This window comes from Vespa crabro, chromosome 17, assembly GCF_910589235.1.
Source record: "Vespa crabro chromosome 17, iyVesCrab1.2, whole genome shotgun sequence".
Taxonomy (NCBI): domain Eukaryota; kingdom Metazoa; phylum Arthropoda; class Insecta; order Hymenoptera; family Vespidae; genus Vespa; species Vespa crabro.
Window position 1 is genome coordinate 1,168,338 of NC_060971.1, and position 25,072 is coordinate 1,193,409.

The 25,072-nt window shown below is 31.2% G+C and overlaps 4 protein-coding genes across 12 annotated transcripts; 2 read left to right on the top strand and 2 right to left on the bottom strand.

The window, feature by feature from the left end:
* Nucleotides 1–839: 839 nt before the first annotated feature.
* LOC124430168 (protein cueball) lies at nt 840–10,476 on the top strand. 3 transcript variants are annotated; one of them, XM_046976368.1, is made up of 7 exons: nt 840–1,509; nt 4,282–4,488; nt 5,206–5,395; nt 5,559–6,173; nt 6,478–6,759; nt 6,892–7,174; nt 9,126–10,476. In XM_046976368.1, the coding sequence occupies exons 1-7, from the start codon at nt 1,422–1,424 to the stop codon at nt 9,228–9,230; spliced, it is 1,770 nt and encodes a 589-aa protein (XP_046832324.1). In that variant the 5' UTR covers nt 840–1,421; the 3' UTR covers nt 9,231–10,476. The 3 variants fall into 3 exon arrangements, with proteins under 3 accessions (XP_046832324.1, XP_046832323.1, XP_046832325.1); XM_046976367.1 differs by lacking the exon at nt 840–1,509 and adding an exon at nt 2,828–2,945; XM_046976369.1 differs by lacking the exons at nt 840–1,509; nt 6,478–6,759 and adding an exon at nt 2,828–2,945.
* Nucleotides 10,477–12,378: 1,902 nt separating this feature from the next.
* On the bottom strand, nt 12,379–14,480 carry LOC124430172 (anamorsin homolog). Its single transcript, XM_046976374.1, has 5 exons — nt 14,159–14,480; nt 13,654–13,976; nt 13,402–13,546; nt 13,206–13,318; nt 12,379–13,115 (listed from the first exon to the last, which is right to left on the bottom strand). Exons 1-5 carry the CDS (start codon nt 14,310–14,312, stop codon nt 13,002–13,004), a joined length of 849 nt encoding a protein of 282 aa, XP_046832330.1. The 5' UTR covers nt 14,313–14,480; the 3' UTR covers nt 12,379–13,001.
* Nucleotides 14,481–14,951: 471 nt separating this feature from the next.
* LOC124430173 (zinc finger Ran-binding domain-containing protein 2) lies at nt 14,952–18,457 on the top strand. Of its 7 annotated transcripts, none has more exons than XM_046976377.1 (9): nt 14,952–15,244; nt 15,384–15,709; nt 15,837–15,889; nt 16,158–16,239; nt 16,357–16,690; nt 16,762–16,901; nt 16,967–17,008; nt 17,286–17,311; nt 17,544–18,457. In XM_046976377.1, the coding sequence occupies exons 2-9, from the start codon at nt 15,636–15,638 to the stop codon at nt 17,570–17,572; spliced, it is 780 nt and encodes a 259-aa protein (XP_046832333.1). In that variant the 5' UTR covers nt 14,952–15,244; nt 15,384–15,635; the 3' UTR covers nt 17,573–18,457. The 7 variants fall into 7 exon arrangements, 6 of the variants coding, with proteins under 6 accessions (XP_046832333.1, XP_046832332.1, XP_046832337.1 ...); XM_046976376.1 differs by having other exon boundaries at nt 15,548–15,709; XM_046976381.1 differs by lacking the exon at nt 14,952–15,244 and having other exon boundaries at nt 15,258–15,709; nt 16,967–17,017.
* LOC124430167 (protein BCL9 homolog) lies at nt 18,406–24,919 on the bottom strand. The gene is made up of 7 exons (XM_046976366.1): nt 23,634–24,919; nt 23,319–23,557; nt 22,916–23,198; nt 22,458–22,816; nt 21,948–22,398; nt 21,632–21,839; nt 18,406–21,523 (listed from the first exon to the last, which is right to left on the bottom strand). Exons 1-7 carry the CDS (start codon nt 23,917–23,919, stop codon nt 19,606–19,608), a joined length of 3,744 nt encoding a protein of 1,247 aa, XP_046832322.1. The 5' UTR covers nt 23,920–24,919; the 3' UTR covers nt 18,406–19,605.
* Between the last annotated feature and the right edge of the window lie 153 nt (nt 24,920–25,072).

The following is a 25,072-nucleotide window of genomic DNA, read 5'->3' on the forward strand; positions in this document are numbered from 1 at the left end:
AAAAGATGGCGTTGAAGGATGTCACGCAAAGTTCAAAGGAGTAATAAAAATTTCAATCTTTCTGAATGGAAAATATTGAAATAAAAATCAAGTCAAAGATAGATATCTGTTTTGTTGCTTCATAATTCGTAAATACTGTGTTTGTCATTTGACATTACGTAATATTAACCTTTAAACTCTTCTCAATATACAAATACGAATTCGTCTGAGAAAAATCTAAAGAAATGACTTCCACATCATCTGAATAATACGATAAACGCACAAATATGCAATATGTAATATAATTAGAGCCAAAGAAAAGAAAAGAAAATTTCAAGAATAAACAAATCGAGAGTAATATGTCGTAGACGATAAAAAAAAAAGCAACGCATAAAAATGGCGGGAAAAGGTTGAAAGGTCTTAATTTTTAAATTTAAAATCCAATCAAAGAAATGGTTCAACAATAAACAAAATTATACGTTACAGCGCAAGCGCGTTTGTAAAAAAGGGTCAAACTTGTATAAGTGCTGCTTTTGGATAGATTTAAATCAAATTAAAAAATGTAGAAAGTTGGCACGTTTCGGTAATCACTAGGAACCACGAGATACTGCATCATATGCATTGCCGTAGAGAATAAGTAATACGAATGAATTAATTTATTCTTACTATGTAAGAAAAGATATAGAAACTGACGGAGAAATAGAGATAGATAAATAGATAGATAGATAGATAGATAGGTAGATAGTTAGATAGATAGATAGAGAAAGAGAGAAAGAGAGGGAGAGAAAAAGAGAGAGAAAGAAAGAGAGAGAGGGAGATACTAGTTTCGATTTTGCAAGAAATTCGTATGGGTGTAGCAACGTTCGCCATTTGGTAGAGTCGCATTACAGTAGTAAACGTTATAACAGTATTCCGTCGCGCCAATGACCGAACGCCTGCGGAGGGCGACGCGAAGCGTCGGTAGAACGCACATTTAGTCACGAACGGACACACAGTTCGCGTTCAGCCACCGTAACGCGACGTAACGTTGATGGTAAGGTGATACTCTTTCGTAGCTCTCAATAAAAGAGAAACGAAAGAGAATTAAATAAGAAACTTGTTGAGAAAAACAAAATATTCTTTGAAGAGAATTCGTTTGAAACAGTTTCGAATCGATCGTATTTCATTTGATCCGGTGAATTTAATCTTGAAGAGAAAAAAAAAGTTGACCGAAAAAGATTTAGCGAATAAATAAAAACGGAAAAAGAAAGAGTAAAGAAAAAAAGGAAAAGAAAAAAAAAACGAAAAAAGAGAAAGACAAACGTGTTTACGGTGAAAAGACATTTATCTCTGTCTATTTCTCTCTCTCTCTCTCTATCTATCTCTCTCTCTCTCTCTCTCTCTCTCTCTCTCTCTCTCTCTTACTCTCTCGCGTTACTAGTGTAAATGTATTCGTGATAAAGATGTCCCGACAATCGCGAAATTTCTTAACTGCCTTCGTCTTCATCGTGTTAGCCGTTTTCACAATCACGAGTGATGCCAGGTCATGGGGTAAGTGTCTCTCATCGTTATTTATCTCATCTTTCTAATCGTTCGTAAAAACGAGAACGTGAAAAAAGAAGAATCGCGGCCCGTAGTGTTTTCTCTGTCTCTCTCATTTACTTAGCGGCTTACTCATACACATACAGTTTCGCTATAGCGATGATGCGGATCGCGCGCCTCTCTCTCTCTCTCTCTCTCTATCTTTACGTATGTTCAAGCAAGTACACTTGTGTATTATATGTGTGTGTATGTATTGGAGCGCGCGCGCGTACTCGGGCTCCATTCACTTTAAGCTGATCGGCACGTACGCCACTTTTCGTCTAGCTCCCGCATTTTCTATTGGGGCGCTTTTTTCAAACTCGCGCGTATTATTAATTAATTCATTAATGAACAAATCTGTATTTACATTTTATTAATTTTTTTTTTTATTTATCTATTTATTTATTCCTTCATTTATTGTTTTCTTTTCTTTTTTTTTTTCTTTTCAACACCTTGTAATAATTTTCTATCTTTCTTTATACCTATACGTTCTTATATCCATTTACGTAATACTATCGTCTCAACTCGTCAACATTGTAATCTAGATTGACATAAGCTTGCGATCATTAATTAGAATCGCTAAGTATTCCATTATATATTCGATATGTATGACGCCACTAGCATAAAGTTAACATACCAGAGAACTATTATATTATAATTGCTCATTGAAAAAATGTATTTTTATCATTGATTTACGTATGCACACACGCATGTATCGTTTTCTAGAATGAAATTTCTAAGAGAGATCTTTAGAAAAATACCGTTATCTTATTGATATTCTACTTATAGATAGAATCGATGAGAGTCCTTTTTATCGAAAGTGTTATCTTTTCCTTTTGAAAAATCGAACTATCTTGTAATAACTACTTCAAGATTTTCGAATCTTTAGTAGGAAAAAAAAACAGAAGAGATAAACAAATAGATAAAAATTTGTAAAATATTAAATGTCAATCTTATACGAAATAATCGACTTTAAAAAATATGTAAATAAGAAAAATTTCGTATTTTTTCTTCGTGACCCGTTCTTTTCTTGTCTGATATTAATTTACAAATTAAGTAAGTGTTACATAAAAAGTAGACATTTATCTGGCTCTTCTTTTATCGCTTGCTATTTTCGTGTCGTCGTGCGCTAAAGGATTATAAGAGAAGGGTAGACGAAAGAAAAGACCGTATAGTTACATTCTTGAGAGAAAAATTTTAATAATAAGTCGTGATAAAAAAAATACATGTTTTTCTTATCTTAATCGTTAAATATCGATACAAGTTTATTGACTATCTGTTCTGTTTCAATTTACATAACAGTATGAAAAGGAATGATCTCGAACGATTACGACAAATACGAAGAGCGACACGGGAAGGTGTGTGCGTGCGTCTGCTGCTGCGTGTGTATGTGTGTATATATGAGTGTATGTGACTTGCAAATTACTCAAATATGCAAGCAAGTTCTTTATGTTAATTGACGATTTCTTTTAAACCTTTCCTTTCCTTATAAAATGAATAAGAAAAATAATTGTTTCATTTCTTTGAAATTTATAGAGGTAAAATCTTAAGATCTCATTTGATAGATCCTATACAGAAATCTCATAAATAGGGCTCTTCCAAGAAGAAAGAACTTTCGACGATCTATTCAAGTTCTTCTTCACACATATATATATATATATATATACGTCAATTATTAATTAAGAAATTAATTCATAAATATGTGCATATTCGTATTGACGCCAACTTGTAAAAACTTCCTGGTTTCTCGTCAATTTCCTTTACTTTTTTTTTTTTTATTTATTTTTTTATTTTTATTCCTGTTTTCTTACTTTTTTTTTTTTAATCATGAAATTTATTTGTACGATTCTTTCTTCCAACACTTAAAGACGAGTCATTTGCTTTCACTTACCGTCGAACGTACTTTCATCGCGTTACTATAAAATTACTATTATATGAATTGTGTTGTCCCCTTCGTTGTATCTATATGCGAATTCTTTTGCTTTATTTTGTTTTTTTTTTTCTTTCTTTTTCTTTTTTTCGATAATAGTGGAGAAATCGTACGATAAATTATTGAAAATATATCAAATATAATAAATTCAACTTATCGACGTCGTCACAGATACTGGGAAATAACATTCGATTGTAAATAATTTCCATTGATGCTCTTTGCTTCAGGTCATCGTTTGAGAAAAAAAAAACAAAAGAAAAGAAACGAAAAAGAAAATTAAACAAAGTAGTAGATAATCTCGAGCTTCGTAACTATTTACTGACACGACCTTGATATCACTTAGCACACATTCGTATATATAATCTAAACATCATTGGAAAAGGGATTTCGTTTGCAATCATATATTAATTTTCGGGTATTGAATTATAATCCGCTGATATATTCTCATAAATACGATCAAAATGTATAATACATTCGTTTGTGCGTACGTATTTTTTTTTTCTTTTTTTTTTTTTTTTTTTTTTTTTTATCACATTAACTCAAACAATCGAAATCAAAGAAACATAATGAATACGCGGAAGTCGTTTATCAAAAGATTACTCTATCGTCGATCACGATCTTAATCACGATTAGTACCAATCTAGTTTATATCGATACCGATTAGCACGTTAAATACGATTAAACTTAATATTACAAAACGTAACCTTAACATTGACGTAACGTACACAGATCGTGTTATTCATAATACGATAATGATAAATGAATTGTTATCAAATAAATGTTTAATTTATCTTATATCTGTCCTATTTCAGATATCGCCGTTGTGATCGGCGACAAGATAGAATTTTTCACACAAAATCAAACTCTTACGGTAACAGTCGATGGAGCCGTTTCATTAACTGGAATAGCTTACGATGATCAAACAAGAAAATTGTATCTTAGTGACTCTCATAGCAACATATCGATTTTTAGTAACGACTTAGCGGAAAAGAATTTTAGTTCGAAACCACTGTTAAAGGGTAAGTATTGTTTCTTTTTCTTAACTTTGCTTTTCTCTCTTTCTCTCTCTCTCTTTCTCTTTTGCGTTCGTCCTTTTCCCGCGTAAGCGATGCTGATCACGTGATTCATGAAAGATACGAATTACGAAAAAGCGCGGTAATTCGATATTCCGTTTAAATCAATCCTTTAACGCTCTACAATTTGATATAATTTTTTCGGAACAAATTCATCATTAATTAATTTTTCGCGCTGATTTTTATTTTTTTTTAATTTTTTCTCGATCGAGCTTTATTTCATATTTTTTTATTTTCTATGTGTATATAAATTTATAAATACATATTAATTTAGAAATATATACGTTCAAAGTAATTTTCATAATTCTTTTAAATAACTTGTTTTATTAAATAAATAAAGTGACACGTTAAGAAATAATTCAATAGTTCTGTGAAAAGGATATTCATTGTCGCTCAAGTGATGATTTCACAAGTGCTAAAGGTTAATGCTGTACGATAATATTCGAAGCGGATAAATTATATTTAAAATAAAGTATAATTATATTTTAAGATTCACAATACATATACAATTTCAATATTTAAACAAAAGAAAAAAACAAAATATCGTTTAAAAAGTTTGTGAAAAAATATTGAATAATTCGTACTTGTAAGAAAAAAAAAGAAGAAAAAATAATTAATTTTCGAACAAATTATAAATTGGTATCGGTCTATATTTTATATCAGCAAAGCAGGATGAGACGAACATCGTGGCGACAGCCTTTGATACAAACTCTCGTACGCTTTTCTGGATCGACGCCTTGAAGAGAATGATCATGAAGATGCACATACCGATGGACGGTCCTCCGGAAGAACCCGTTATTCTGCATAATCTCACAGAAATACCACGTGGTATCGCACTAGACACGTGTAACAGGTGTGCTTCATCCTCTCTCTCTCTCTCTCTCTCTTTCTTTCTCTCTCTCTCTCTGTCTCTCTCTCTCTCTCTCTGTCTTACTTTCTGACACGTTATTCCTCATTTCCCGATACTGATTGTCTCTCTTTCTTTCTCTCTCTCTCTTTCTCCTTCTCTCCATTAGTCATATCTACTGGAGCAACAGCAACCGCAAGAATTCCACCATTGAAAGATCCAACATGGATGGTACCAATCGAACGATCATAATCAGGGGAGATCTTTACGTACCAACAGGTCTAGCAATCGATTATGAAGAAGGTAAACTCTATTGGACTGACGATGAAGAAGGTATACATGTAAAGATTGAACGTAGCAATCTCGATGGTACTGAACGTGAAAAGATCTTGAAGAATAGAAATCAACAACCTGTTTATATCGCCGTCGATAAGGATTTTATCTACTGGTCAGATTGGGTACATAAAGCTATTTGGATGATGGCTAAAAATTCCACCGATCACGAATCACCGGTCAAATTTAAATCCTATCGCAAATTGAACAAAGATTCTGATCCTAACGCCATTATTACACGAGACAACGTTGGTACCATCGATTGTTCTGCTATATCCAAAAGAAGATTAGAAAAAGAGAAACTTGCTGAAAAGAAACAAAAAAGTTCTCTTCTCGAATCTTACAATAACTTAACGACTAATACCAAAGATGTTAAAACGGAAAACTCTCAATTGTGTCTCAATGGTGGTTCCTTCGATCGTATCGAAAGTTCTTGTCGTTGTAAATTTGGGTAAGACTTTTCTTCTTCTAATTAATCATTGATAAATACGTAAATTATTCGAATTATTTTTGTCCGAATCAAATTGCAGTTTTGAATACTGTCTATTCCAAATGTAAATTGATTCAAAAATATTAGAATTAATAAGTTAATTACAATAAAACGACACTTATATAGATTAATTTACAAGCATGAGTACAATTAGAAGTAATCAAATTAATAAGAATAAAATGTCGCTTGTCAATTAGCTATTAACAACGAAATTGATCTTTATGATTATATTATGGTTAGAATTAAATAAATATTTTCCACGCAGATATACGGGTTCCATATGCGAAATATCCCTCTGCCAGAATTATTGTCTTCAGGGTGATTGTATCGTTAACAATTTCGGTAAAGCAGAGTGTAAATGTATCGGCACGTTTACCGGTAAACGATGTGAAAGAGACATTTGCGAGGGTTATTGTCTTCACGATGGCGAATGTTTGGTCCAAAACAACATACCTGTCTGCGAATGTAAAAATTCAAAGGGCGAACGTTGCGAAATTCTTCCTGACATACCTGTGCTCAACGTTGACAAATCTTCCTGCGGTTTAATGTAATACAACTTTTTTTTTGTTTTTTTCTTTTTTATCAATTAATTTCCATCATTAATAAAAATCTAAATGTCAATTAACTCTTTATTTTTATTATTTTATTTTTACTTACTTTTTTCTTTTTTTTTTTACAGATGTGCCGAAAACAACTATACCTCTGAAAAGATGCTAACCCTAAATGAAAATTGCGAATCGAAGACATTATTATTCGTACTTATCGCTCTCATCATTGTACTTATTATACTGATCCTCGTGATGAGTTTCTACCTGCATAAATTACGTCGTCGACCACGAATCAAGAAGAGATTCGTAGTTAGTAAAGGTGGTATTACGCCATTAACATCCAGACCACAGCTAACGGATAATCAATGCGAAATAACTATAGAAAATTGCTGCAACATGAATATCTGCGAAACAGTGAGTGAAATACCATCTAAATAGTTATTGCAATGTAGAGTAAGCGCACGTGTGCGTGTATGAGTGAGAATTTATTCGATACGATCGTATAGCTATCTCACTCTCTCTCTCTCTCTCTCTCTCTCTCTCTCTCTCTTTCACTCCCTCTTTTTTTTAACAGTATTAACGAGATCAAATATATTTTTCATTGATCATTTTTCTAAAGAGTATTGTAATCGTCTTCGTTAATTTTTTTATCGGCCAATTTATTTTTTATTAATTGTGCATCTCATTGTCGATATTTTATCACATTTTTTTTTTATATATACATATACATAGTATTTTTCCATAGATGACCGAGAAAATGTATCGCAATTAATTGAAATCACAAGAAAGTTTAATAAAAGAAACTTGCACGATTCTGAATCAGCTACAAAGTGCATGCAAAATGTTTTTTTTCTACTCGTGATCTTTCCGAATTATGAAGATCAACATAATTTTTTCTAAATAAATGCCTGTAATGCTTTCTTGCATACTTATATAATAGAGATCATTTGCAATTAAAATCATATCTAGTAAAAAAATTGCTACTATGTATCGTTAAAATAGTAAATTTGATAGCAAATATTTTCAAATTAGTTACGAAATATTTGCTCGGACATACATGGACAGACATCCTGTTTATATAGTATATATATAGTGTGTGTGTGTGTGTGTGTGTATATATATACTATATATCATCTCACCATCAGTATTTTTGATCATTCCTTCGCAAGACAACGTTGAAAATGTATTAATGATAATAATTTTTGATAGGAAAATATATCGATTTGTTAGATAAACGAAAATAAAAATTATAATAAAGCGTAATAAAGTTTGTTAACGTTAAATTTGTTAAAACGTAAATAGAACGTTTGTTGACGAGTCCCAAATCGAATTCTCAATCGCGTATTCTTTTTCTTAAGATAATGTATTTAAATTTTTTAACTCTTGCGTAATGTAATTCGTAGTTATTAAAAATAGTGAAAAAACAACTTTTAGCTAGTATGACTAACATTTTCGTGACATTGTAGGCGAATTAGATTTTCCGATATTTCATTATTATTATTATTATTATTATTATTACTATTATTATTATTATTATTATTATTATTGTTGTTGTTGTTGTTGTTGTTGTTATTATTATTATTATCGTCATTCTTACATTCATATTTCCAATAATAGTTGGTATTATTTTTTCAAACAGTTGACTGAAAATTTTTCAACATTATTAATATGTTTATATAAGATAAGACTTACTGGAAAAGAACAGACTTTGTTCCAATTACGTAAATTTCTTCAACAGTCCTTCGACTTCTTTTCTTTTTTTTATTTTCATTTTTTTTATACCGTTCGTTAACTTAAACGTTAATAAAGATAATTTCACGAAGAACGACCGATCTCATTTCGGTTATTAAACTTTTCCTTTTTTAATGTTTATTCGTTTATCTTAATAAAATATATGTCTTTTCTCTATGAATTTCTTTAGAAAAATATTAGTACGATAATAACAATAATCCATAAAGATAAAATATTTTAATAAAGAAATTCTAATGATCGCGTTTTACTCAGATTTTGATCAACTAATTAATTAGTTACCTCACAATTAATATACACACACATATATATATATATATATATATATATATATCGTTTTACGATCGGTATTTTTGTTATATCTCATCCCGCAATCAGCAGTACAAATCAATGTTGAAAATATTATAATAATAATTTACCTGAAAATCTCTCTTCGTAGTATTTGGGGAAAAAAAGACAAAGAAAAGAGAAGAAGAAAAAACAAAAAAAACTTAACGAACTTGTCAACTTAATGATAAACAATTTCACTAATTTAGATTGATTCAGATTCGAAGACATCGATTGCTGCTAACTTAGCAATGAAATAAGAAAATAAAAAGATTTCCTTTTTTTCCAGCCATGTTTCGAACCAAAATTACGAACTCCGGTGACAAAGAATAATAAAACGAAAAAGGACGAGAAGAATTCTCTATTGGATAATATGGAGGGAAATTCGTGCTAACGCAAACTAAATTTCTCGTCGTATAAAATGGCGAATACTCGACGGATTCCACGTAAGCTCGTCACGAAATTTTTGCTCGCGGTGATAGATGTCTGTATATTTTTCGAAAGACTCTATCTAGTATTGTTGTTAAGTTTGGTGAATGCATATGTGCCTGCATAGGGCAAGATGAAAGGATGAATTAACTGAACGAAAAAAAATATATAAATCAAGTAAAAAAGAAAGATAGAAAGGGACGAAAGCCAAAGGTCTTTAAAAGAGTCCTATTCCTTATTGGGTCGTATATGTAGGGCTGTGCTTTTACAATGGTTATTTCGTTCGATTAATGAAATCATAGCGTGATTTACTTAATTTTTTTTTCCTTGTAATTCAATAAGTTACGTACTTAGGGGACAATTTTTTCTTTTTCTCTTTTTTTCCTTTTTTATATAGTAACGGTGATATATATATATATATATATCACCGTTATGTGTATATATATATATATATATATATTTAAAGAGAGAGAGAAAACAAAAAGTAAAGTAAAACTATACATTTAACGGACGATCTTTATCATACAAAAGAGGTCTGTCTTGAAGTAATTTATTACCTCATTAAACAGCAATTATCATCTTTCTTCTTCATTCGATTAAACAATGAAAAAATTATTTTTCAGAAAAATATAAATATGATTATAAATAAACTTTCAAAAATTTTTTTTTTAATCTTAGTAATATAAATTTAGAATTGTTAGCAAACGAACGGAAGCTGCCACATTTTGTGCATTATAGTAATATATATATATATATATATATATATATATATATATATATATATATATATATATATATGTATATTCATATATATACGTACATATATATTATAATATATATGTATATATATTTAAAGTTTACAACAAGAGCTACGCTTAACGTAATACTTGTGCAATATATGCAAAAGCTGCCTTATAAACCAAAATAACTTGATTGATTGTTTGAAAAGTATCATAGAGTACATTCCTAAGAAAGAATGTCATTAGCTTGATTAATAATAAGTACCGAACAGGTCATATTTTTTTCTTCCTTTTATATCGAAGATTTCTGATATAAAATACAAAAAATATAAACACACAGACACAAACGAAAATATTTTCTACTTCAAACAAAAAGTCGAACCAACTCTCATAACTTGAAGTTATCGCTAAAAATAATTAATTTCATGATCAACAATTAATTACTTACAATAAACATCAATGTATATATAATACGTGCAACCATTTGCATACATCGCAGATATATTTTATTTTACTTTTTTTTTCTTTTTTTTTCTTTTTTTTTTTTCCTTTTTTTCTTTTTTGACGTTCATTTTCGAGCATATCAGACATTCAATAAGACGTCTGATTACTATTTTATGTTTCACGTCATTATAATATATTAGATAATCATCTAAGTTCGTCCCCCACTAAGAGTACAATATATGCATACGTACATATATATACATATACTAATCTGTTTATAAACATGATATAAATATATGTATATATGTATGCGTGTTTGCGTGTACGTCTCTAATAAGGAATATACAGAAAACGCGGTATCCATATAAAATATAATGCATACACACACATACACATATATATATATATAAAATGTATATATGTATATATATATAATATATAATATATAATATATAATATATATATATATAAAATGTATATATGTATATATATATAATATATAATATATAATATATAATATATATATATATATATAATGGACACACACACACACACACACATAAATTGACTAAACTTCCTGCTGTGCTATGATTAACATTTCTCTAATGGCCTTAAAACAATGAAATTTTCTGACTGTTACAAATATTGTCATATTCAACATAATTGTTGCTGGAACAAAACAAAAGTTGTTCGCATGCAAGATCATACTAAGTTTTTAACATAGTGCCACACTGATACGCATATTATCCGTAGTAATAATAAATTTGTATACACATATTTACATTATTTACAGATATTTACGTACATGCATACGTGTTGTAATATTACGATAGTTAGTCACATAGATATAGAATCAAAAATTTCATTGATACCGATTCCCTTTTTTCTGATAATTGACAAATTATATATTGTGTATTTTACTTTTTTATTAATTAATTAATTTTACAAATATTAACAAAAGATAGAGTTTAAACGATCCATTTTTTTTTTAATCTATTGTGGAGTTTGATACCTATATTAATAAAAATATATGCTTTATCTCACCATTCCAAGACTAATTCTAAAATTCTTTTATTTCATTTCATATTCTCTTGTTTCATTATTTAATATCACATATAATGTATATAATCTTTTATATCCTTGATATAGTTTCTAGTTCATCTTTTTAAATTAATATATGGTTATTTTATTATTAGGTATCATTCTCTCTCTCTCTCTCTCTCTCTCTCTCTCTCTCTCTCTCTTTCTTTCTCTCTCTCTCTCTCTATCACTATCTCTCTATATTTCTCTGAATAATAAATTATAAAACAATTTTTAATTACAAAATTATATATAAACGAATGCAACTATTTTAATTTTTTTATCGTAAATATCAATGGGAATCGATAAATAAATCGGCCAGCTATTTAGATTATGAAACTTCTACACACCAAAGTTAATTATAATAATACTTATAACATCTTAGACGCAGCTTGATCATTGGTTCGCAAAAATGTATCATTGTTTTTTAAAACTAAACATTTAACTTAATTTCAATGAAATGGAATATTAATGTTTTTATTTTGTTCGTTTTTTGACGATTTTTACTCGGATCAATGAATAATATACATAGTTATGACTTAATAGCGTTTATGTTACCCTTTAAAACACGGAATGATGTTCCTGTCGTCATGAAAGCAAACAAATTACAATACATGACGATTTTATTTCTGTTCCTGTATACGATAGATACTACACTTATAAACCTATGATCTTTGCTTTTATGCTTATAATGTAATTTTATGCTAACAACGTGCACTATTATAGAAAAACAATCATTTATAGAACAAATGTAAAGTGAAATTAAGTATAGTATACGGAAAATAGCCCTCTCCCACACACTCATCCTCAGAGAAAGGATAGTGGATTTATGGTGAAAGGGATATGTTCCTTAAGTTAAAAAAAAAAAAAAAAAAAAAAAAAACCATATTTGTACACTATATGCAACATGTTTATGTATTATATTAAATATTGTCTATAAGTAGGATATCTAATTACTATTACTGAAAAATGGAGTGAACTTCTTTTTTTTTCTACATCTGTATAAAACAAACTTATACTGGGTCACAAAATATTAAAAATATTTAAGTGATACTTAAGTTAAAATCAACATAAGTTAGCATACAAAATGAAAATATATTCAGTGATAAAAATGGCTGTTTCTCTACATGGACAATGGTATGCCTTATACATTAAACATTTTGCATATTGAACGTGCTTACATAATGGTTATTATGCAAATTACTATTGTATACAGAAGAAGTGGAATAAAACATGCTATATCTTAAGGGTCGTTGATTATTTTTTATTTATATTACTCCTTTTCCACAGAAAATAATTGTTCATTCATTCTTATAGATTTTCTTATTTAAATATAAATTAGAAAGAGAAACTAATGTTTAAGTTAATACTATAACCACCAATCAAGTATACTAAATCTAATGACCGGAAATATTTAATACTCAAAACAAATTTATTATTTTTATAATAATTAAAAAAGATCATAAAATAAATTATGTATCAGTAATTAGCTGACTTTCAGGTAAAACAATTTTCTCTCCAGGTTTAAATGCTGGCATGCCAAGATAAGGACAGCTTGCGCAACGAAAAGCATCACCTAAATAACACTGTAATAATAAATAAATGATGAAAATAATTTCAATGAACTTATACAGAAATAACCTTTTACATGTATTAGAAAACCTTGTACAACATACATTTCCACACGATGATTTTTGAATTCCTTTCTCTTCTGCTTTACCATTTAACTCTTCCGCCAATCCACATGTACAATCCTTACATGCTTTTCGTTTACCCGTTGTACCACATACTAACAAAAAAGTATATATATTTACACATAAACCTAAAATTCGTGTACAAGCAAAAAAAGAAAAAAATTATAATAATTTCAACCTTTTAAACTGCTGATATCAGGTTTGACAATATCATCTTCATCTAAAAGTTCATCCTCATCTATCAAGTCATCTTCAACGACATTATCTAATTTCCATATATTACTTTCTTTTTGTTTCAAATTTAAAGCCACACTAGAACCAATCTAATATACAGACCCAATGTATCTTAATAAATTATACATTAACATATACTGCTCTATAATATTAAACTAATATTACTACATACACCTTACAAACATGCTGTAATTACCTCAAAAGATGGTTTCTGTGCTATTATCTCACATGTGTTAGGAACATTTTCAAATATATTAGATAAAAGTTCTGCAATTTCTTTGTCTACTTTTCTAGGATTTATATCATTTATAAGAAAACCAGCTAACTTCAATCTAGATAATCTTTCCTTGAAAGTTAGCTTGTTCTCTAATTTCTTTTCTAATGAAAGTGACTCGTAGATTATTAGTTTACCATTTTGTTTCAATAATTTTAACAATTCTATGAGTACTTCATTATCATTTAAAGATGATTGTTTAATAACGAATAAAATCACGTCAATGGAAGATCCATTATAGTTGCCTACAAAATAATGTTGGTACATTACATGCATATAATATAATAATTACAAAAAGGGTTAAATATCATCTCTTGGGAAAATGTTACAAGAAGAAAGAAATACATATACAGATCTGTCGACTAATGTATATTATCGAACAGAACATTGTTTATGTAATTTGTTTTATAAATATTATTATACATACACTTTTTTAATTCATTTAAATTGATAACTGACATTTGATCAGTCTTTCCAACAAGAATTTTAATCTTTGCAATAAAATCAGATAATCTATCGGAAGTAACCTCTTCGCCTAACAATATGAGAACTTCATCGTCACTTTTAATAATGTTAGTCATCGTAAGATTTAAGATTTTCGATTTTTATACGATAGGAAAGATGAATTAATAAATGTCAAATATAACGAAAAACTGCGTAGAAATATTACGATAAGTCGTTCTAAACGAACCTAAGACAGATGAAGGAATACAGAATGTAATATAAATAATCTCAGAAAAGAAATACTACAAAGGGAACATATGTCGACGTAACGCGCGACACGAGTGGACGAAACTAGAACTACCATCTTGATACGTCGTATACGCGCGAAGTTTAAATAATAGTTCGTATAGGTTATAGATTTATCGATAAATAATCAAACAATGAATATAATTTTTTATTCTATTTCTATATAATATGCATTGTTTTGTATATTACAGTATAAATTGTCAGCCAGAAAGGAATATTTTGAGCAAAAATTCATCACAATATCCACAATCGTAGTACGTCATTATTTCTAATCTTATTATATTACTTACTAGCACCATCGTTTAGATCTGATTTATAATTAAAGAACAACAATACATGTGAGCACGATAGATTCATATATTTTATATAATTTAACAATTTCACGTTAAAAGATATTCGTTGTATGAAATATAAATATTTATATTTTGTAAATCCTCCATTTATATGAACAAATTATTTAAAATTTTGTGTATATAAAATGGACATACCGAGATGGCAGTAATACTTCCACTTCCGTCAAGTTCTACGATGCAAATGCTCCTTTCAGTTCTTTCCTTAGTCTTTTTCCTCTAAAATAGCAATACTAGTGTCCCTACAAATGAAAGAAACGTTATTGAGATCTTACTTTTCTGACATCAGTGTTTGGCTCCCCTGAGTTTATGATTGTAGTGGTTAGTGTGCACTGATTTGTTCCGCGAAGAATTACTTTGCATACACGTTTGTATCACGGTGCGTTGTACCGCGGATATGGTGGTAATAAAAGGTATTGCTCTCTCTCTCTCTCTCTTTCTCTCTCTCTCTCTCTCTCTCTGTCTCTCTCTCTCTTTCTCTCTCTTTCTCTTTCTTCTCTCTCTCTTTCTCTCAAAAGTAGTAATAATATTTATGAATACGTTGTAATATAGGTTTAAAAAACGTTGAATGAAATATATTAAAAGATAATAGTCTGATAATTAATAAGATATTTTAGAATACATTAATCATTACAACTACGCCTCCGTGTTAAATAATTCTGTTACGGTTTTACTTCATAAAGTAAACCGAATGTGATAGTTAACATTTTCATCAGGTTAAATAAAAAAGTGCTAAAGTTAGCTTAAAACGAATATAATATAAATAATCAAGATTATCTCTGGAAAATATTCTCTGTAAAAAAAATGGATGTTAATAAAGTTGACGAAGATAATCAACGTAGTATCAACGATGGTGATTGGGTCTGTCCAGATTCACAGTACGTATTTTATAATAATCTTTTTATTATTAAAATAGTTCTTTTCTTTCTTTCTATAAATATCGATATTTTTTATATTAATACATTTATGTTATGAGTGTAATATACAATTGTTACTTTACTACAGGTGTGCCAATGTAAATTTTGCAAGAAGAAGCTCCTGTAATCGGTGTGGAAAAGGTATATATGCATTCTTATTAATTAGAATTCATTTATTAGTTTTTTATTTTAACTTGATGATATTTTGGTGAATTATTCGATACGAATAAGCATCCTCTGTCTAAATCTATATGCTATTTTACAAAAGTTTCTTCTGTACATTCTAAATTTTATGTTAAAACATAAATAATGTTTTTATCAATTTTGTTGGTAGTTAACTTTTCTTTACAATTATAAATACAATTTATAATTCTCTACTATTATAAATAATAAAAGTTTGTTAATATAGACAGAGGTGAATGTACAAAGAAGAAAAAACTGGGACAAGAAATTGGTAAAGCAGCTGCAGAAAAAAGTAGAGGCTTATTTAGGTAATCTTTAAATTAAAAGCAAACGTTTAGGTCAAATACATATTATATTAATTTAACTTCTATTTCTCTTTCATTTCTATGAACTTTATTTATGTTTATGTATATTTTATGTTACAGTGCGGACGATTGGCAATGTAGTAAGTGTGGTAATGTGAATTGGGCTCGTAGACAACAGTGTAATATGTGTAATGCTCCTAAATTTGGAGAAATAGAAGAACGTACTGGTTATGGTGGGGGATATAACGATCGTGGTATAGTTGAATATAAAGAAAGAAGAGAAGATGACGACGATTACGATGAATTTGGAAGACGTAAGAAAAAGAGGAAGATAGAGAATCGTTCCGATGATGATTCTAAAGATTCTAGGTACAACAGTCCTTCTCATTGTAAAGCCAAAGAAGACGAAAAAGATGAAATAGCTGATGAAGAAATAGAACAAGTGGAAGAAAATGTATTGTATATTAATATATGTTTAGTAAGTAAATTTTTGTATAATTCCTTTACAAAATGACTTCATTGTAGGATAACGATGAGGAAGAAGAAGAAGAAGCAGAGAAAGAGGAAGAAGAAGAAGAAGATGAAGAGGATGATGACGATGGTGATGGTGATTTATCTAAATATGATCTCAGTGAATGGGATGACTTAGCAGCAGTGAAAAAAAGGTAATTAGATGTAGCATAATCTCTACAATAAATAAAATTAATATTTTAACCATCTAATCTTTCAGCACAAATGGAAATACTGTATCTTCAGAAGAACAACGGTCAAGGTAATGAGGGTAATGTAATAAAAATTTTTTTGCATTCTTTTGTGATAGAAATAACTTCTTGCATTTTTTAAACATTTGTACTTATAAAAAAATCGTGTCTTAAACGAATAAAACTCAAAATTAATATAAATAATAATTATAATGCTCTGTTAATCATTTCTATTTAACAATACGATTTTATTACTAACGAAACTTTCTTTTAATTAATATATTTTACATTATATAAATAAATATACATACATACACACATATATTATAAGGATTCTAATACTTACAGAAATGGAGATGATTGGCGTGATTCAGGTACATCCAGCCACTGAGAAGTTGTGCAGAAGGACAGGTTTGACATGGGTTTTAGGGATAGAACTGGTTTTTAAAAACCACAATGAATAAGTTTTTTTGAATGCTATTCTTTTTTTGCACTTTCACAATTAAATTACGATTTAGGCTATAGAATAGATGTGCGTTGTTAAATAAGGATTAGTAAAGTACTGTTTTAAAAAGTATCTCAAATTTAAAAATATTACTTTTACAGGCAGAAGAAAATACTTGGAGCAACAATAAGTCCGTGACTAAGAACATATATATAATGCGGCAAGTTTAGTGATCTAATGAGCACTTTTAAATAAAGTGGAAGATAATATAAAACTTCTTGCAAAGGAAATCGATTGATGTAAGCTTTAAATTTGTGATCAAATTGATAGGAAGAATGATATGAAGGAAAAGGAAAAAAGAAAAACGTAGGTTGTTCATCTGCGCAATATTGCCATTTTGCATAATAATGCAAAATTTATAAATCATTAAGCGTAGATAAAATTCTTCGCTAGTCAAAACAAGATTTATGGTTTTGATGATTCCTTCTAGATACAATTTTCATAGATAAATGACGTAAGATATGACGTTACTTTAATATAAAAGCTGAGTATGTGAATTTATAGAAAATTTCAAAGCTTTGCAAAAGCACGGAATAATTGTAATGGCTTCGAGTTTTCAATTGTGTTATTACAAACGCACTAGGTCAATGTAAACATATCACTGCTTAAATTGCTCAGCCTGCTTTTGTAATATTTTACTCTTCACTGCTTTAAAATATTTTTTCGGTCTCTTTCATTTTTCTATATCTATGTATAAATATCCGAATAAGTAACTCTATACTATGTAGTATTAAAGAAATCATTCCCTAATGAATTCGGATGTGTTCTCGCATTATCAAAATGATAGAAAAGATATGTTTTCCTTAATTAATATAGATTTGAATAAGTCGAAAGCAATCGACGTAATTGAAACATAACGTGAATTTATCGCTATATCGTGGTGTATAGCGACATCAATTACAACTTTGATGCCTGCTTTTAAACTATAAAAAAAAAATGGTTATTAATCAATATCATAATGACTTCTTGTAAATATCTTTATTTTTCATTTATAATAAAAATCATTCGTCAACAACATAATTGTTCTTAGTCAATTACTTTTCTTATAATCATTACAAACTACATAGGGTCATGATTATGCACAGAGTTGGTCACAAGGATTGGTGAGGGAGTGAAAGGAACGGGCGATACTGTAAGGATTATGTTGCAACAGGTTTATATATGTATACATATATGTGTATATATATACATATATATGTATGTATGTATGTATATATGTATGCATGTATGTATGTATGTATATATCGTATGTATGTACAATTATGAACTTGAATTTGTAACGTGTGTGTTAAGTATTTTCTGATAAAGGAAGGATGAATTCCGGCACCGGCGTACTTTTTCTTCTCGCTCGCTTATTTGTTCCTTGGTTATTCTTTTTCAAACGACACTACGAACAGCGAAAGAGGAAGAATGGACTTCTGCCTTCTCCTTTTAATTTTTCAGGCTATAGCAATATTCTTACCTACAAACCGCACATTCCAATCGTTGATATAACGATTATTACGAAAAATCAGATTTTACATCAGTATTTACATTATCGCGTTAACATAGTTACGCGCTGTGTGTTTCTATTTAGAAACGTTTAGAATTTACAAGTTGTCTCGGTAATCTGAATAAAAAAAAAAAAAAGAAAAGAAAAGAAAAGAAAAAGAAAAAGAAGAAAAAAATCGGGAAATATCTTCATACCATTGAAATAACAGATATAGAGACAAAAAATATTAAAAACATAATTCTATACGATTTAGAAATAAAATCCTTATCGGGTGTAACACATATATATATATATATAACACAGTATATATATATATAACACAGTATATATATAAAAAAAATAAAATAAAATAAAATTGAACGAGAAGTCTCGCCATATGCCAGTTGTAGGCACTCTCTTACAATATTATTACAATGCTTTTTACCATCATTATTTAATGGACGTTAAAATCATAATAATATTTATTTATTTATTTATTTTTTTTTATTTTTTTTTATTTTTTTTTTTTTTTGTAATCATTAGCAAAACAGACTTTTACTCAGCTTAGACTTTCAAAGATTTGTCGAGTTATAAATGATGGGATTATCCTTATTTAATGAGTAACAGAGATACAAAGATCATACACAAATGATCACAGTTTCTGTTACTCCGATATACAATAATCGTGTTATTTATTTAGGCATGAAGAACTGTTGATGTGAATGAGAATTAGGTGGTGGATGTAAATTAGGATGTGGTGGACCACTACCTCTTGTTCCAGTGGCATAAAGTTGTTGTTGGAAGTTATGGAACTGTTGAGCATAATTAGGATCCGACATAGTTGGACCGCTACCCACAAATGGACTATTTTTAAAATTACTTGTAGTGCCACCCATACTTGGAGGTAATGGTTGAGTAGCATCAGGAGGTGGTCCCAATCCCATTGGACTACCTTTACTACCAGATACATACATACCAGGATTTGATTGATTCGGTACCTGTGATACCATATCAGGTGGGAAGACTTTATCAGGATCCATTGAATTACCTGGAAAAACGCCTCCACCAACCATATACTGCATACGCATTACATTAGGTTGAGGCCGCATGTTACCAACTGGTCTCATAGAAGGATGTACACCAACTGACGTATTCATTGGCTGTCCATCCATTCTTGGAGACCCTCCCATACCAGGAAGTCCAGCACTCATTGTTGATGGCATTCCGCTATGCGGACCCATACTATTCGGTACACAACCATTTGGGAAGTATTGAAGATTTACCGAAGGTGTGGGCATCTTAGATTCCAAATTAGATAAGGGATTAGTAAATCTTTGAAGAAAGTCCAAACTGGGTGGCCCTCTAGGTGCATGTCCTACATTGGGCCTTGCCGGTAGATATTGTATGGTATTTGGAGCATTGGGTTTAACTTGAACATTCGTTCCATTATAAGGATTCGGTCCTGTTACATGTCCTGTCATCAATCTTGGCGATGGCGCGTGAGGTTCACCTCCCGGATATCCGCTACCTTGACCTCCCGAGTGACTACTCATCATTCCATGACCCATCATAGGATGCCCCATTTTACTAGGTACCCCTGGACTTCCAGTATGCGTAGTAGTAGGACTGTAACTTGTAGGTGGTCCTGCTAAACCCATGCACATTCCACTGACTTCACCCGGTTCACTGGTTGGACCACCCACGTGGCAACCTCCATTCATTTCACTATTCATTTGTATCATATGAATACCATGTGGATTGCCAAATGGCATCATCCCAGGATTACCAGAATGTATCGGACCTTCATTACCTAACGAGTTACTCGTGGCTGTATTTGTTAGCTGTTGACTCATTTGTGCTAATGAAGTTATAGGATCAAAATGATTTGTACTCATCCCACTCAAACTACCTAGCCTGCTACCAATATTGTTGGGATTAAGAGGCACATTGTCAGAAGGTTGACTCACATTTATAGATGATCTGGCACAAGGGAAAGAAGTTCCTGGAGCACCCAGCGAAGGCACTACTGTTGTGTTTCCAGGATTGTTAGAGTTTACTTGTTGTTGTTGTTGTTGTTGTTGTTGCTGCTGCTGCTGTTGTTGTTGTTGCTGTTGCTGTTGCTGCTGCTGCTGCTGCTGCTGTTGTTGTTGTTGCTGTTGTTGCTGCTGTTGTTGTTGCTGCTGTTGTTGCTGTTGCTGTTGTTGTTGTTGCGACTGTGGCTGCTGAGATTGCGGTTGTTGTTGCTGTTGTTGATTATCTTTAGTCAAAGGAGGTGATGTGTCAGGCTTTGTCGTAGGTGATGCTTGCACAGCTCGTGGTGGTCCCATACTATCTGATACACTTGTATTATGCGGCGCAGGACTACTTTGAGCACTAGCACTCGATTTATTTCCCGGTTTCGCTGGATCTGCAGGAGTATGGGGAGCACCACTTCCAGGAGTATGTGGTGTATGCGGTGTATGAGGACTGTGTAAGGAGCCTGTAAAACCTCTATTCATACTATCCATTTGAACTGGACTTGCAGCTTCTGTTCGTGCTGGAAATTGGTTGTTGTTATCCATGTTTCCTGATAATATCCTATTTGATATTTCTGTATTGTTACCACTATTTCTAAAATAAATAATATTTGTTATTAACATTGAGAATAAAAAGTAAATCATACTAAAATTAAGATTTTGCAAAAAAGACACATTCAATACAATACGATTCTAAACTTACGCAGACAAATTGCCTTCTTTAAGACTGGTATTAGCTTGCTTTTGTATAGTTAATTCTTGTCCCTCAAATGTGTTGTAATACTGAATTTGTTGAGGACTAGGTACAGGCATGAGATTTGCTTCTTTTACACCTGCTGCATTCACTGTTCCACTATGCTGTTGTTTTTGCTGAGCTAATGATTGTAATGTTCGACAAAACATTCCATCCACTAAATTCGGACAAAAAAAAACAATTGCTGATTCGTGAAGAGGGATTAACGTTAATTGAAGTACATTTTAAACGGCTTAATTATGATTATAAATTCGAAATAACTTACCATTTGGTGGCTGACTCGTAGGAAAATCAAGAGAAGTATCCTTTTGAGGAGCACTAGGACTGAGGGCAATAATATGAGAATGAGAAACTGGTGTTCCCGGATTGCTATGATTTAATCGTGCAGTCGACACCGCATTCGAACCAACTGTGGGATTTGGAGAATCTTGACTGGTCGGACTTTGTCCTGGCAGATGTCCAGTTCTTTGATTACCAAGTTGAAATTGTCTGTTACAATCAGCCGGCGAATTCAAGGCTGAGCTTGCACGAGGTGATGGTAATGATAAATTACTAGTGGGATTGTTAGGAGAAGATGGATTTGGACTTTGAATTGCAATTGGTACACTCGCAGATCGTGTTGTTTGATGGTATGGTGGTGGTGGTCCTTGACTACGTGGAACTCCAACCATATTAGCTCCACGTAATGGAACAGCATTAGGACTACCAACACTTGCCTACAACAGAAATAATTTAAGCTATTTGCGTATGAATATTTTTAATAAAAAATATTTACCTTATTTTTTCCATCTAGAAATTGATGTTGTAACTTATGCCAATCCATACTAGGAGGACATTGAGTTGGTACAACAGATGGGACATTTGTTTGAGGACACGATGATACTGGTGTTCCTTGAGTACCATCTAATGCATTTGAAGAATCTTCTTTATGTTCAGGAAATAACATCATCTGCATTTTTCTTATAGTTGCCAATTGAACTTCTCTATGTTGCCTTTGTTGTGGTGTTAGATTCTCATCTGGCACCTTAACACCCTGTAACGATGGTTGTAAATTCCCTGGACCTGGGCTTGTAGTACCACTTAGCAAACTTGGACTGTGTCCCATTGTTGCATTATTAGATGGTTGAGGATTAGCTAAAATACAAAATTTATTAAGAATATAATATAATAACACTGTATAAGATTTTTATTTTTTTGCTTAATGTGCTAGGATTATTTAAATGTGAAAATTACCTGAATTACTGGGTGAATTCGGCACTAGGCAAGGCACATCTATATTTGTATCATCTAACGATGGCTCTGAATTTCCAAGAGAATTGCCACCATTTAAGTTACGTATATTAGGTTCGTTCCAAAACTGTGGAGTATTTGGATCAAGAGCTGGTAGATCGGGAGGTTGTTCAGTTGGAAAAGTAGTAGTTGAACTACCTTGATGACTTTTTTGTTTCATCATTGCAAGATTGTTTAACCATTGTGCTGGATTTTGTCGAAATTGATTCATCTTATTTGGATGCTTCTATGGATGATATATATAAATTTATATATGTATATATTCCATGTATCATAAAATGTGCACATAAGACAACAAACTCGTGAATGAATATAAAGAACATTAGTAGTAAAATATATACAATACCTCCAAATATTTTTTTGTGCCTGGTTGCGCACAATGATAAGCAATGATAGAGGGATATTGTCCTTGTAACACTGCTTCTGCACTTTTATTTGCTAATGCCGTAGAGAAGACAAAGATTTGACTTTGCTGTTGCATATATTGAGCTTCTCCACTACTCGTACTAGTACCTATTTGCTTTCCAAGAACATTGCTAACAAGTGGTTGTATTCCATCGGTAGTAATCACATTTCCGCTGCAATCTAATAAAGCAATGATATTTTGTTTAGTATAGAAATATCTATAAGACTGTCACATTTTCAGATCATTACATAATACCTGGCAAATCTTCAGCTGGATTATTGTGATCGCCTTCTTGCTTCACAGAATTTAAAATTGGTTGATTTCCATTACTACTTTGATTCTCAACAGACATTGTTCCATCCCCACTGGTCGGATCCAAACAAGGATCTCTTGGACACTCTGTTGTATCTTCACCAGAAGCATCCTCGTTATTACCACCTGTACCTTCTTCCTTAATCTTGACAGAATCTGTATCTGGTTCCTCCTTGACAACTGTTGTAGGTACGCAACTTGGCTCACTTGGTTTTTTCTCTGTTTTCATGTTTAAAGTCTTGCGTATAATAACTACAATGTCAGACGTTGGTAGGCAATATAAGGACCAGATGCATGGCCACTACCATCCGCAGAGTGCGGAAAAATTGAGGTTATCAATGGAAAAACATTCACCAGTTTTGCAGAAGTCTGTGCTTAATAAGTATCTCGAGATATTACCCTCGAGGAAAGCATGGCCGTGAAGTTCCTACTTCCCGGTAGAACGTATTTCGACGAATACAAAATTCGAACGTTTTTAGTCATTTAATTAATTAAACCTACGTAGAGGTTCCACGACATAGAACTCGATTCTTGTTGTAAGAATACAACCGATACGAGTATGCAAAGCTAAAGGACCAATATCATAGAGATATTGAAAGTAGGAAAATATCCAAATGTCAGCCTCGATTCCACAGCAAATACATAACGCACCTTCAATTATTATATAGTAGGATACACCACGTTACATCGCGGAAGACCTGTCGAAAACATACGAATAAGTCTAATACACGCTTTACACAATTTCTCTCGCGATATTTTCGAGCATTGTTCTTCAACTTTATTTGTCACTTCATGGTCGCTTTGATTATTTATTTCTTTTACGCACGGCTGCCAACTGCCCGTTGAAGTTAGACAGCCTTTTAATGCACTTCGGACAAGGAAGTTCTTCTGCGTCTTCGTTGGATAAAGGAAGACGGAAAAAGTGCATAGCCGTACCTGACTTGTTCCTTATACACTTGCTCACTTACACGGCTACTATTTTGGTCTTTCTTTGGTTATATTTTCACCTGCTTCCAACCTTTATCCCATGTGTTACTTCTCGGTTCCATGCCCATGCATATCCTCCGTAGCAACAGAGAGGATTAATTTTTATGATCTTCACAATCGGAACGTTACATTTATTTCACACGGATCAAAGCTGTGAAATTAAATTTGGAATACATGAGATCAGGGCCGGCTCGAGCAATATTATCACCTACGCACTTTATCGTCCATATCCTTAATGCTGATTTCTATTTCATATAACAGTGTCTACTTTTATGTAAAGATTATTTCTAGCTACGCAACTAGTACCGATATTATTATTTTACTACGCTACGTCGACTGAATTTCAACATAACTTCATTAATAGACTGACTTTCTTTTTATTTTTCATTCTGCAT